The sequence below is a fragment of the Petaurus breviceps genome, unplaced genomic scaffold (assembly GCF_028583685.1).
Source record: "Petaurus breviceps papuanus isolate PSGF00001 unplaced genomic scaffold, PetGlider_PUasm1.0 90887, whole genome shotgun sequence".
Classification (NCBI taxonomy): domain Eukaryota; kingdom Metazoa; phylum Chordata; class Mammalia; order Diprotodontia; family Petauridae; genus Petaurus; species Petaurus breviceps.
Genome location: NW_027187370.1, coordinates 2081576 through 2094812, shown reverse-complemented (window position 1 = coordinate 2094812; position 13237 = coordinate 2081576). Strand labels below are relative to the sequence as shown.

General features: G+C 49.0%; 1 protein-coding gene across 1 annotated transcript; it reads right to left on the bottom strand.

Annotated features, from left to right (window-relative positions):
• Positions 1 to 738: 738 nt before the first annotated feature.
• On the bottom strand, positions 739 to 4052 carry NEUROD2 (neuronal differentiation 2). The gene is made up of 2 exons (XM_069074190.1): positions 3918 to 4052; positions 739 to 2369 (listed from the first exon to the last, which is right to left on the bottom strand). Exon 2 carries the CDS (start codon positions 2361 to 2363, stop codon positions 1206 to 1208), a length of 1158 nt encoding a protein of 385 aa, XP_068930291.1. The 5' UTR covers positions 2364 to 2369; positions 3918 to 4052; the 3' UTR covers positions 739 to 1205.
• Between the last annotated feature and the right edge of the window lie 9185 nt (positions 4053 to 13237).

The following is a 13237-nucleotide window of genomic DNA, read 5'->3' as shown; positions in this document are numbered from 1 at the left end:
GGGAGGGTGAGGAAAGTGACACTGATGTCCCAAATCTCGGAGTCACTGATTGTAAGAACCGAGGGAAGGGAGAAGGAGTGAGAAAGGGTGAGAGGGGACTAGGGAGAGAGGGGAGGCGCCACGTCCCCAACTTCACCAAAGTGCACATATCCGCTTCTGCAGCTCCGACCCCGGCCCTGGAACCGAGGAGGGGTGGGGGGATCCCAGGGGACCAGGGGGCGGGGCCGCTTGGCTCAGTCAGAACCTCCTTGCATAGATATTTGTGTCTTTTTTATTTTTTTATTTTATTTTATTTTATTTTATTTTTTTTGCCTTTTATTGCTTCTAAAAGTTCTTACTGTGTTTTCTCTCCGCTCCGGACTCTGCGTTCGGCCTCCGTCGCCTTTTTGCGTTTTTGTGTTTGTTTTTTTTGTGTTTTTTAAAAAAAGAAAGAAAAAAACAAAAAAGAAAAAAGTCGGAATCTGGTTACAATGGTCTTGACCTTTTTCTTTCCTCTCGGATCCCCATCTCCTCCCCCTCCACCTCCCCTCTAATCCTCCCAACTCATATTAGAACTCCAAAGCGGAAAGACCGGGTGCGTGGGAGGCATTCAAGGCCCCGGGTATGGTGAATTTAGTATGTCCTCTTTAGGAAAGAGAACCCCCTATCTTCCACCCCGCCCCTCCCCACCACTACTGCATTCGCCCTTTCTGGTATTTAAAAAATATAACTTAACAAACGAAACGTAATCCGGCCGCTGGGCCGCTCCCTCCCCCGGTCCCCTTCTCCAGGCCCGAGCTGACTGCACTGTTTGGGGACTGGGGATGAGAAGAGGAAATTAAGGGAAGGAGTTGAGAGTGTGTGAGGGCAGAAAATCCGAGGGAAGAGCTGGGGAAGAAGGCGCTCCTGGAAGAAGCCGGATCCCTTGGGAGAGGTCCTTAGGAGGAGTTCCCCCTGGGGAAGTAAAACTTCTAGGGCAAAGGAAGAGTGACAAGGGAGGGGGACGAAAAAGGGGGAGACATCAACAGGTAACCCGACTGCACATCTGAGGGGAACGGAGGGAGCCTGGAGGAGGGGGGTGGCCTCTAGTTAACGTGGCCCTGCCGCCCAAATCCCTGCCATGGTGGGGGGTGGCCCACCTTCTCCGAAAAATAAAAGTAAATAAATTAAAAGGGAAGGAACAAACAAAAAAGAAAAACAAAAGAGGGGGTGAGGGAAGAAAGTTCTCAATTATGGAAAAATGCATTGAGTTCCTCATACATTGGGCCTCGGTCGTGGTGAAGGTGCATATCGTAAGACAAAAGATTCTCCGAGTGGACGCTCCCGCGCACGGCCGAGGAGCCGAAGACCAGGCCGTGGCCAGCTGGCCTGGAGCCGGGCAGGGCGGAATAGTGCATAGAGTAGTGGTAGGTTTTCTCGTGGTCCGGGGACGAGTCCTGCTTGAGGGAGAAGTTACCGTTGAGGCAGAGCGGGGGACTCAGCGGCCCCTCGTACTCCGAGCTGTTGTAGTCGGGAGAGGCGCCCCCGCCGCCGCCCCCGTACAGCGTCTCGTAGGCCGCACAGTAGCCGTGAGTCCGCAGGGCATGCGTGGCACCGCCGCCCAGCCCGCCGCCTGCTTGACACTGCGCTCCCGCAAGCCGCGAGCAGGGATAAGGGTAGGGGTGCATAGCGAAGGGGCCTCCCGAGCCGTGGTAACGTCCAGCCCCCTCGCCGCCTTGCTCTGTGAGGAAGTTGCGCGAGTTGAGCTGGAGGCAGCCGGCCACCAGGTTGGTTGTGGGCTGCGACAGGCCCTTGCACAATGTCTGCACATAGGACACCAGGTCCGGCCGCTTGCCAGAGCGCAGAATCTCAGAGAGCGCCCAGATGTAGTTCTTGGCCAGGCGCAGCGTCTCGATCTTGGACAGCTTCTGCGTCTTAGAGTAGCACGGAACGACCTTACGCAAGTTGTCCAACGCCGCGTTGAGGTCGTGCATGCGGTTGCGTTCGCGCGCGTTGGCCTTCTGACGGCGCAGCTTGGAGCGCTCTAGCCGCGCCTTGGTCATCTTCCGCTTTTTGGGCCCCCGCTTCTTGGGCCGCTCTCCTTCTGCCTCGTCTAGCCCTTCCTCCTCCTCTTCTTCCTCCTCCTCCTCGCCCCCCAACTCGCCGTCGTCCTTGGCCTCACCCAGCGCAGGGTCCGGGGGGTCTTCTCCACGAAGAGGACCCGGTTTTGGAGGGCGGACGGGCCCTGGAACTCCAGCCCCAGGCCCAGACGGCGGAGGCGGCGGCTGGGGCGGCGTGTCACCCTTTTCACTCCTGGGCTCGTCGTCGTCGCCGTCGTCTCCCCAGCTGGCAAACTTGGGGACATCGGGGAGGAGGCCGGGCTCGCTGAACAGGCGGGTCAGCATGGTGGCCTGAAGAGTTGGGGGAGGGGGAAAGACAGATGGACATAGACACAGAGGTGAGCAAGGGGCACAGGAACCAGAACAGCCAAACCTCGGAAGTTCCGCGCTCCTGTGAGAGGTGGCTTTTCTCACACACACACACACACACACACTCTCCCCTTTTCCAGGACCCCCCCCCCCCCCCAGTCCCAAATTAAACCTCTCCCTCAGGTGACCTCTTCCAAGCCTCCCATCCCCGATATCTTTACAGACTTCTGCCTACTTGAATAGGCTGTAGGGCAAGAGTCTCCACCTCTTGACTTCTCTTACCCTTTATCCCATAGCAACCTCTACCCACTCCTGGGGCACGTAGAGGGAAGAGATACCCCCTCCTCCAAAGCCTCCTTCCCTGCCTCTGAGAAACACTCGCCCCGAGAGCCTATCTAGAGCGGTCCATTTTACTCTCGGCTGTGGAGTCTCCAGATTCCTGGTTTGGGGGATCAGGTGCTCCTCCCTTCTCCGCCGCGCCAGCGCACCCCCCTTCCTAGGCCGGGAACCCCCAACTCCGACCTCCTTGTTATAATCCTGGCTTGGATTTAAGGCCGACCCCCTCCCCCTTCTCTCTGCATATTTTCTCTAGGACTAGGGGTGTGGGGGTGGAGGAGTATTTCAGAGAACGAATTTCTCCTCTGGGGGCACGCCCCGAAATAATTCTCTTTTCTCCCTCCGGGCGGTGACTTTGAGTGTTTCTGGCGGTCCGGCTTCCCGGTTGTGCCTCGTGCCCTGTGCCGGGTGGGTCCGACTTCTTTTTGCTTTGCCCCCTCTGTTCCTTTCCCCATCCTCGCTTCCAGCCGCTCTACCGCCCTCAACCCCTAATCCAATTTTCAACTTGGCCCCGAGCCGCCCCCAGCCCAGCCCGGCCCCCGCCCCCAACTGCCCCCAGTCTCAGAGTCGAATCGGTCCCTGTCTCTGTCTCCAGCTCCAGCTCCTTCCTCCAGGCCAAAACGGGCTCTGTCCTCGGACTCCCGGCTTCAGGGCTCAGTGAGTCTCGGACCGGGGAATCGTGGTCGGCGTTATGAAGCCAGGAAAACAAACCCTTCTCGTCATCCCTGCGTCCAAAGACACCCGGGATACCCCTAAACCTCGCCGCCCACCGAATGGCTCCCCGAATCTCGTTATATTTGGGATTTGGTGAGAATCCGTTTTTTCCTTTTTTTTTTTTTTTCTGAGGGACATCTCGGGTTCGGTATGGGAATCATGGGCGAGCGGAGAAGGATGTCTTGTTTCAGCCCCTTAGCCCCTAGCCCTCTTTTCTTGCCTTTACCCCAGCCCCTTCAAAACCAAAGTCACCACTTCCGCAGCCCAAGCCCCAGAGCCGCAGACCCCGGGTGGGGGTGGGGGTGGGAAGCAGGGATCCCGGATCCCAGGGTGGCTCCATTCCCCACCCTATGGAGGGGGACCATAACCCCAGGAAGCCAACGGGGCTTTTGGGGACTTCCTAGTCCCCCGATTCCAAAGCCCACAACCAGAGCCCTCCCAGCTGGCGGTTCAAATCTCCCTGCCCCTCGGACAACTTACCTCGAAGCGGAGTCCAGGGGTGAGGGGAGGGGGGAGGGGGGTAAGAGAGAGAGGGGGAGAGAAGGAATCTTCCTGTCTATTTCATTGTTTCCCCATCTTCAAGGAGCGGGGGCAGCGGCTCCTCAAGGCGGCGGGCGCCGGCGTCTTCAGAGCGCCATGCGAAGCGGGGAGCGAGTGTGGCATCTCTACCAGGCGGGGGTACCAGCCTCTATGCCAGGGCCATATGGGCTTGGCACGTCACGGGCAGCAGCTATCACATGAGAGACGGTGATTGGCATGCGTCTGCATTGGGGGAGAGTCGGCTCCCCCGGGACCAGCCGCCATCTGTCACTCTCTACTCCCAAAAAAAAAAATTAAATAAATAAATAAAGAAAATAAATAAATATCTCTTCGGTTCTCCCCTCCCCTCCCTGCACAGGGGAAACGGGGCTGTAGATAGGGGTGGGGGTGGGGGAATAGATCCCTTGGGGCATGTCCCCCCAGACAGGAACAATAGGGTGGAGAAGTTGGAAAGGGAAGGACTGTGGGGGGACCGTGGCCCCTTAATCTGCCCTTCCCCCTTCCCTTCCTGGAATCTTCCTCACATCCACCCCCAAAGCCCCCAAGGTGGGTCATGGACCAGACTCAGGGCTGGGGAGGCAAAAGGGGCTGTGTTCTTGCTGCCACCTACAAAGAGGGTCCCCCTCAAGCCACAAAGGGACAGCTGAGGCCCCCTTCCCAGGGTAGAAGTCCCTGGGTGGGTGGGGAGGGGGTGTCCCCAGCCCAGGCCCCTTAGGTAGATGTTGGCATCATGCCAATCCTCATTCTATCTGCCCCTCCTCCATCCACCCTCACACAACACACACACACAACATATGTGGCTGAATGAAATTCAACCAAAGGAGAAGCAGAGAAAGAGAAAGATTTGCCTCAGTGTGGCTCTGTCTGCATTTCTGTGCTTCCACTTAAATGTGTGTGAGACTGTGGAAGAATTAATGTGACCATGTGTGTTTCTGTGATCATGTTTGTATCTAGCTTCCCAGTTTGACTGGGTGTGGGTGGGGGTTGGGAAGAAGTCCTTTGGCTGGGCCATATACATCAGCCATCTGGGAAGGGTATGGACATGGACTGCTAACACAGTCCTCCCCAGGCCCTAGTCACTCCAGGGGCAGTCAGTGCCCCTCCTTGGGAATTGATCTTTCTTCAAAAAGGTGAGGGGACTGAGTAGGGGCACCAAGGTAGGGAAGAGGGGGGACTCTCTTAGACTCCACTAACCCTTACAGAGTTATTCCTAACTACCCTAGAGGGCAGCTGAGGGGGTCAAGGAAGGAGTCTGCCTCTCCGCCCTCGATGACCTAAACAAATCCTAAAGGGAGCAGAATCAGGAATATTCTGCACATTCATATACACACACACACATACATGCAAAGCTGTTCCTTATACAATGATACAGATGCAGTGGCTATGCAAGCATACATATTCTAATTTGTATATATATATATGTATGTATATGCATATATGTACACACACAAGCATACAAGTACACTCCTGCATTTACACTTACCTGTGCATAGACTTGGACATTTGCACCTCCATAACCTGACACAATTTCACTTATTCTCCTACTTGTGCACACGTAAGTGTGCATGCAAGTACACATTCTTCAGTTTCTCTTTTCACTGATCCTGAGTCTTGGAGAACAGGGACAACAGGAACATAGAGAAAAGGAGATATTCACACTCACCGCATCCAACACACTTATGCCAGAACTTGCCTTGGGGACAGGCAAAAGAGACAAATGATTGTAGGAGGGAGATGAGTGCTGGAGATGCCCAGCCCCACCCCCATTAGTCCACTTCTCTGCCCTCCTTTCTGAAATTCCAGGAAGCTAGGTATGTGACAGGAAAGAGAACTGGTAGCCAAGAACTACGGAATTTCTCCATGCCAAGGGACAGTCTCCTTAGATTTTTCAGGACTTAAAGAGTCCCCACCCTCATCCCAGATTTCTCCACTCTTTAGAAAAAGATGCCTGTTATCTGGAAAAAGGTTCTCTCTTCCCCAGAGTCAGTCAGGTACATTTCAGGATGCCAAACTATGGAATAGAGAGAGTATCTAGGGCCTCAGGTCACTGTGACTACTAGTGCTTCCCACGCCCATCCCCATTATGGGCCAACCAGAGAAACTACACATTGGAACACACATGAACACACCAGATCTTAGAACAGACACCATTGCCCTAGGAAGAAAGAAAAGATGGAAGAAAAGAAAAGAGGATAGGGGGATTAGTTCTGTCCTAGTTGACATTCTGTCTCTGCTGTCTCTCCAGGGATGACACCTTAGGCTCCATCAGAAGCTAACCTCCTGCTTCCCCTGGGGATTGAAAGGCTACACACCTGCTTCTCTAAGTATGTTCTCTCCAGGTTTTCAGGTGCCCCTGTTCACTGAGTTATTTTGGGTGGGCACCCCCAACCACATGCTCTCTCCTTAGGGAACCCCTGGAAGAAAAAAGAGCTAGTAGTGTTTTCTGGAACAAGAACGATGCCTGAACATCCTAGGATAAGTAAGACCCTTCGGAGGTTCTTATAGTTCTCTTCCTGCCTCCAAATCTTCCACCTGTTCCAGCCTGAAACTCCCTTCAAGCTCTGTAGAAGGGGAATTCTGAGGTGATGGAGGGGAGGAGAGGAAGAAAGGGATCTTGGGAAGAGAATACATTTCTGCTCCAGTTTCTTTCTGACCCCTGAGGCATAGTTCAGTAGTATCACTATTTCTTGGACTAGGGACATCCTCAGGTGGAGGAGGAGACTAGAGGCCCAAATATCGAGCAACTGTTAGCTGATTTGGTTGCCTTCCTCCCTCTTCTTGCTCCTCTACCTGCCTCTCTCTTGACCCTATATTGACCCCAAGGTAGCGCCCCCCTCCCCTTGCTGTTAACCTGCCCTGGTCCTCCCTTTCTTTTTACCCAATAAGAGAAGGGAATGGGAGTGGCAATCGGGAATTTCTCTTTCTGCCTGTCTCCAGCTCTATCTCCTTTTAAATCTCCGTCTTCTCTTTTCTTTCAAAAAAAAAATGGAGCAAATTTTTTCCTCACTTGACACATTTCAACCTTTTCTTTTAAAGGAAATAACATTAAAAAAAACAACCGGAGAGGAATTGGAGCCAAGGGAAATTTAGGGTGAGCTTGTCTCCGTGATTGGTTGAAAGACACAGACACACAAGCACACACAGAGAGAGGAACAGAGAGACAGAAATGGAGAAAAAGAGACCGAGAGAGGCAGGACACCCAGAGATACCATCTGTTCCTCCCCCTGGCATTGGAGGGAGGGAGTTGGTTTAAAAAAGGGGGGGAAGGTGAAGGGAGCTGTGGAGACTCAGACTAGGCTAGGGCCCTTTTTAAGCTTCCCACTCCACATGGGTCCTGTGTTCAGGGAGCCTTGGTGTTCCTATGGTGACACAGCCCCCACCCCAAGGGAAATAGATCTCTGGGCACCTAAGATGGCTGCCTCAAGGGGGTGACAGCCATTTTGTTTCAACTAGAACTCTGAGAGGGCAAAGGGGTGAGGAGTAGACTGGAACAGGAGTGTGGTGGAGGGAGGGAGGGATGACAGGATGACAGTGGTGAACTCCTCGGTCAGCTGGCAAACTAGGGGAATCTTACTTCACATGGAAGATGAAGCTACTATGAAACAGCCCCAAGCCTCCCCACCCCCCACTCCTTTCTCTCATTTCCAGCCCTCATTATTCAGTCCCAAATATCTAAGCATTTGACAGTCTTTGTGTTCATGGCATCTAGCATGTAGGATTGTGGGGGTGGGGGGAGGAGGAGGTCAGCTTTCTCCCACTATAGACACAAAACAGGTCCAGAGTCAGAGCCCTGTGCATGTCCATACTAAAGGTTTATGCCCCTAGCATGAAGTATGTAGAGGGAGGGGGGAAGGGAGAGGTGGTCAGGCTGGCACTGTCCAGCCTGTGACCATTCTGTAAACTAAAAATGCCCCCAAGCTTCCTCCTGATGCCTTGGCAGAGCATGCCCACTCCTCTACCCCTAGCTGCCCCCTTGTCTTCCAGTAAGGTGGTGAGGTACACCCACCCTCAGTGCCTTTTCTGCTCCAGGGTGGGTGCCAGCCGGGCTGTCTTCCTCCCTCTCCCCCCTCCCCCCGCCCTTTGCAGTGTGCTAGGGAGCGGCGGGCACACCAGATGGCGTGGCTGGGAACGCAGCGACGTTGCCGGGAGGTGAGGGCTGGCATGGGAGCAAAGCAGCAACTTGCCTTGTGGTGCCATGGGGTTGAAGGGGGAGGGCACGTGCATCATTGAGCCCTTTTCCCCCCCAATCACCCCCCCCATCTTCTGACCTCTACCAGGGTGCCAATCCCACAGAGGCCCTTCTCTCTGACCCCAATGCCACTTGCTCTGGAGCTGGACACTCTCCCAAAGCTGACTGAGCACACCTCTAGGATGCCAGGCCCTTGGGCAAAGTGTTCTGGGAAGGAGCCACTGCTGTTCCTTCCCTCCATGGAAAATGACAAACAAGGCAAGCTCCCTCTTCCCTCTGCTCCATCAACAAAAGACAAAAAATGGGGCAGAACAGTCCAATTACAAGGAAGTCTCTTGCCCGGGATGAGGTATGTGACCTTTGTCCTCAGTGACCTCAGACTCACAGATATGGAGCCAAAACTCTCTAAGAAAGGGAAGCATTTCCCTTCCTGATGCCTGAGTTCTGGTATTTCTCTCCATTCCTCTCTGCTGGACAGTACTTTTGGACCCACAAAACCATTTTTAATAGAGCATCGCTGGGCAACTTGGAGAGCCGTCTTCAAATCCCAGCTTTGCCCCTTAGCAACTGTTTGAACTTAGGGGAAGTAGTTTCCCTCCAAGCTCCCATTTCCTCCTCTATGAAATATTCTAAGGTCCTTTCCAGTTCTGACTTTCCATATGCAATTTTGCTTCTGATTCTCAGGACTTCACCACCATGGCTCAGCTCTCTTTTCCTTCTAGGAACCCTAGAAGTAGCCTCAGTGCCTGTATCCTTCTCACTCTGGAACATCCTGTCCCTCATTTACTTCTCTCATTGGTGAGTTTCTTTTGGAGCCTCCATTTTGAAGAAGGGCCCAGACCAGCCCTTCTCCTAACTCTGCTTTTGACTCTGCAGACTTTGTCCCCATGCTACTTTTCTCATCCTTGCCCATCCCCCAGCCTTTCATTTCCCTTTTATGTGTTTCTTCCCTCTTTTGAAAGTAAGTTCCTTGAAGACAGGGATTATCTTTTTTTCCTTCTTGTATTCTTATCCTTAGTCCTTAACACAGAGCCTGACTTGACTTTTGTGTTGATTTGTGTAACTCTCTTCTTAAGGTTTTAATGGGGAAAGCACTTTATAAATCTTAAAGCCCTAAATAATTCTGAATTGTTGCTACTGTTACTGTCTGATTTGCCATCCACTGTTTTCCCACTGTGGGCAGCTCAGAGCTGTCCCTCCTGCCTCATGCTCAGATCATTTTCTGGAAGACTGAGGTGAGGATTAATAAGATATATAATTAATAAAGATAGATTAAAATCTATCTTTGAATAGGCCTCCCCAGTTCATAAGGCTGTCCCTTATGTCTAACCTCCAAATCATAAAGCAATTTCCTCTTAGTCTTACTATGTCTTATTTCAACTAGATATCTTGATTATCAGTGACAGAAGCCAGGATACCTGGGTTATTTTCCCAGAGCAGATGTCTCCCTTACTCTTTTCCCAGCCTTTAATGTACCTTAAACATCCCCAGTGAGGGAGTTCAACTCCAAGGGATATGTGTGGAGAGGTCCTGTAGGGGGGAAGGGACTGTAGAATTTAGAATGGGAAGAGACCTAAAGACCATTCAATAGAATAAAATCTTGAGGGAAGGAATTGCTCCTTTTTTTGGTTTTCTAGCCCTAGAGCCTAGCACACTACCTGGTATACAGTAGGTGTTTAATGAATGTTTGTTGAATTGAAATGAATTACATTTGGTCTAACCCCTTTACTTGATGAGGGAACTAAACCCAAGGTCATAGGTGCAATAGGTAGTAGAATTGATTTTTAGAACTGATGTAGTATAGAAAGGACTCAGAGTCAAGAGGACTAAGTTTCAAATTCTTTCACTTAATCTTTTAGAACTCCAGTTTCCCCATCTGTAAAATGGGAATATAATAATTAACATTTGCAAAGTGCCTTATAGATATCTCATTTAATCTTCACAATCCTGGGAGGCAAAGATTATTATTTATCCTCATTTTACAGCTGAGGAAACTGAGACAGAAGCTAAGTGAATTGTCTGAGGTAAGATTTAACTCATGTCTTCTTGACTCTAGGCCCACTCAATCCACTGTGACACCTATCTGCCTCAAAGCTTAAAGCTCAAAAAAAATGTGAGTTACTATTATGACTCTGGTTGCATGCTCTTTCTTCGAAACTACATAGATTGGGGTCAGACTTCTAGGTAAATGGGCAAGGGCATGACCTCCGCCAGAGACTGTTAGTTTTGTCTTGTATCCCCATAACCTAGAACAGTACTTGGCTCATAGTAGATGCTTTATAAATGTTTGTTGGTGTGGGGTGAGCCCAGACACTCTGATCCCTCCTTCCAGCAGAAAAAGATTTCTCCCTCTTCCTGGTATTTTGTTTGGGCAGCGAGGTGGCACAGTAGATACAGCATCAGGCCTAGAGTCAGGAAGACTGATCAGTTCAAATTCAGCCTCAGACACTAGCTGTGTGACCCTGGGTAAGTCACTTAACTCTGTTGGCCTCAGTTTCCTCATCTGTAAAATGAGCTGGAGAAGGAAATGGCAAACTGCTCCAGCATCTCTGCCAAGAAAACTTCAAATGGGGTCATGAAGAGTTGAATGTGACTGAAACAATGGAACTACAATACCTTTGTTTAGACTTTTCTTTTGTCACATGGTATTCTGTATCACATTTGCTGATGGGAAACACTCCCCCATCCCTTATCTTGTAAAGTACTGAAGGATAGGAACTTCATTTTTATCTTTAAAAAGTTAGGGTGGGGCAGCTAGGTGGTACAGTGAATAGAACACCAGCCCAGGAGTCAAGAGGACCTGAGTTCAAATCTGGCCTCAGACACTTGACACTTAACTAGCTGTGTGACCTTGGACAAATCACTTAAGCCTAACTGCCTTGCCTTCTCCTCTTCAAAAAAAAGGAAAAGAAAATAAATACTATTATTTGAGAGACATGAGGGTGGGTTCATAGAATTTAGTACTAAAAGGGATCTTACCCAATCAAATCATAGATTTAGAACTGGAGTGTTTTTTGTTGTTTAGTCTTTTTTCAGTCTGACTTTTTGTGGTCTCACTTGGAGTTTTTTTGGCAAAGATACTGGAATGATTTGCTATTTCCTTATTCAGCTCATTTCACAGTTAAGGAAGCTAAGACAAACAGGGTTAAGTGATTTACCCAGGGTCACACAACTAGTAAGTATCTGAGGCCAGTTTTATACTCTGGTCTTCCTGACTCCAGGCCTTGGCCTTCTATCTACTTCACCACCTACCTTCAGAGTCATCCAGACTAGTGATGTCAAACTCAAATAGAAACAGGGGGCTGCTCAACCATAATAAGGATCTCTAAAGGCCAAATGACTTAGAAAACCACACATTAACATTATCTATGTTTTATTGTATTTTTATTAATTATTTTTTAAAATATTTCCCAGTTACATTTTAGTCTAGTTCATCTCAGGACTGCCTGATTTGTTTAATACTTCTGATCTAGTTCAACCCCTTAACTTCACAGATGAGAAAAATGAGGCTCAGGAAAGTTGTATCTTACTAACGGGCAGACAAGATTTTAACCCAGAACTCCTGACTCTTACTCTAATGTTTTTTTTAATTAATTCTTTAATTTGTTTGTTTCCTTTTAGTTTACAGGATTCAATTCCACAATTCCTTGAATTTCACATTTTGTCCCCCTCCCTCTCCTCCCTCCCCATGGCAGCTTATAATCAAGTATAGGATCTGTAAATACTTTCACATTATACAATGGTCAGGTTATAAGGATGGATTGTACCAGCTGGAATGAAAAATGGTAAAGAGGACATAAAATCAAATAAGAGAACGAAAAAGATCAGGTATTTTGCTTCCATCTGGATATAAACTCAGTTCTTTCTAGTTCTTTCTCTGGATGCACGTTTTTCTCTCCATCATGCGTCTTTTGGGATTGACTTATATCCCTGCATTGTTGAAAAGAGTCCAGTCTATCAAAGTTGGTCATCACACATATGTTGTGTCTGTAATTGTGTACAAATTTCTCCTGGTTCTACTCTTCTCACTCAGCATCAGTTCTTTTAAGCCTCTCCAGGTAAATATGAAGACTGCCTGCTCCCCATTTCTTATAGCGCAATAGTATTCCATAACATGCATATACCACAACTTGTTCAGCCATTCCCCAATTGATGGGCACCCCCTTAATTTCCGATTCTTTGCCACAACAAAAAGAACTGCTATAAACATTTTTGTACATATGGATCTTTCTCCCATTTCTATGATCTCTTTGGGATATAACCCTAGGAGTGGTATTGCTGGATCAAAGGGTATGAAAGAATTTATAGCCCTTTGGGCATAATTCCAGATTGCTCTCCAGAAAGGCTGGATCAGTTCACAACTCCACCAACAATGCATTAGTGATCCAGTTTGCCCACATCCTCTCCAGCATTTGTCATTTTCCTGTTTTGTCATTTTAGCCAATATGACTGGTGAGATATGGTACCTCAGAGTTGTTTTGATTTGCATTTCTCTAATCAATAGTGAATTGGAGCATTTCTTCATGTGCTTATAGATAGATTTAATTTCTTTCTCTGAAAACTGCCTGTTCATATCCTTTGACCATTTATCAATTGGAGAATGACTTGTATTCTTATAAATTTGACTCAATTCTCTGTATATTTTAGAGATGAGTCCTTTGTCAGAGACATAGGTTGTAAAGATTCTTTCCCAATTTCCCACCTCCCTCTTAATCTTGGTTACATTGGCTTTATTTGTACAGAAACTTTTCAATTTCATGTAGTCAAAATTATCCATTTTACATTTTATAATGTTCTCTAATTCCTGTTTCGTCATAAAGTCATTCCCTCTTCTAATGTTCTTTTAATTGTACCCTATTGCCCTCTTACCCTAAGCTTCCCATTTTGCAGATGAGAAAACTGAAGCCCATAGTGGTAAAGTTGTCACTCACACAAGTTTACGCAGCACATTCATGAAAGATGATGGTGCTTGCCCTCCTTTGAGTCTCCTGGTTCAAAGTGAGATGCTTTCTCTACTCTACCACAGACACTTCCCCAGCCTTGCTGTGGGCAGGTTGAATGAAACCTTTGT

Bases quoted from the DNA above. Each gene is read 5' to 3' on its own strand.
- NEUROD2 (XM_069074190.1), bottom strand. From the start codon at position 2,363: ATGCTGACCCGCCTGTTCAGCGAGCCCGGCCTCCTCCCCGATGTCCCC.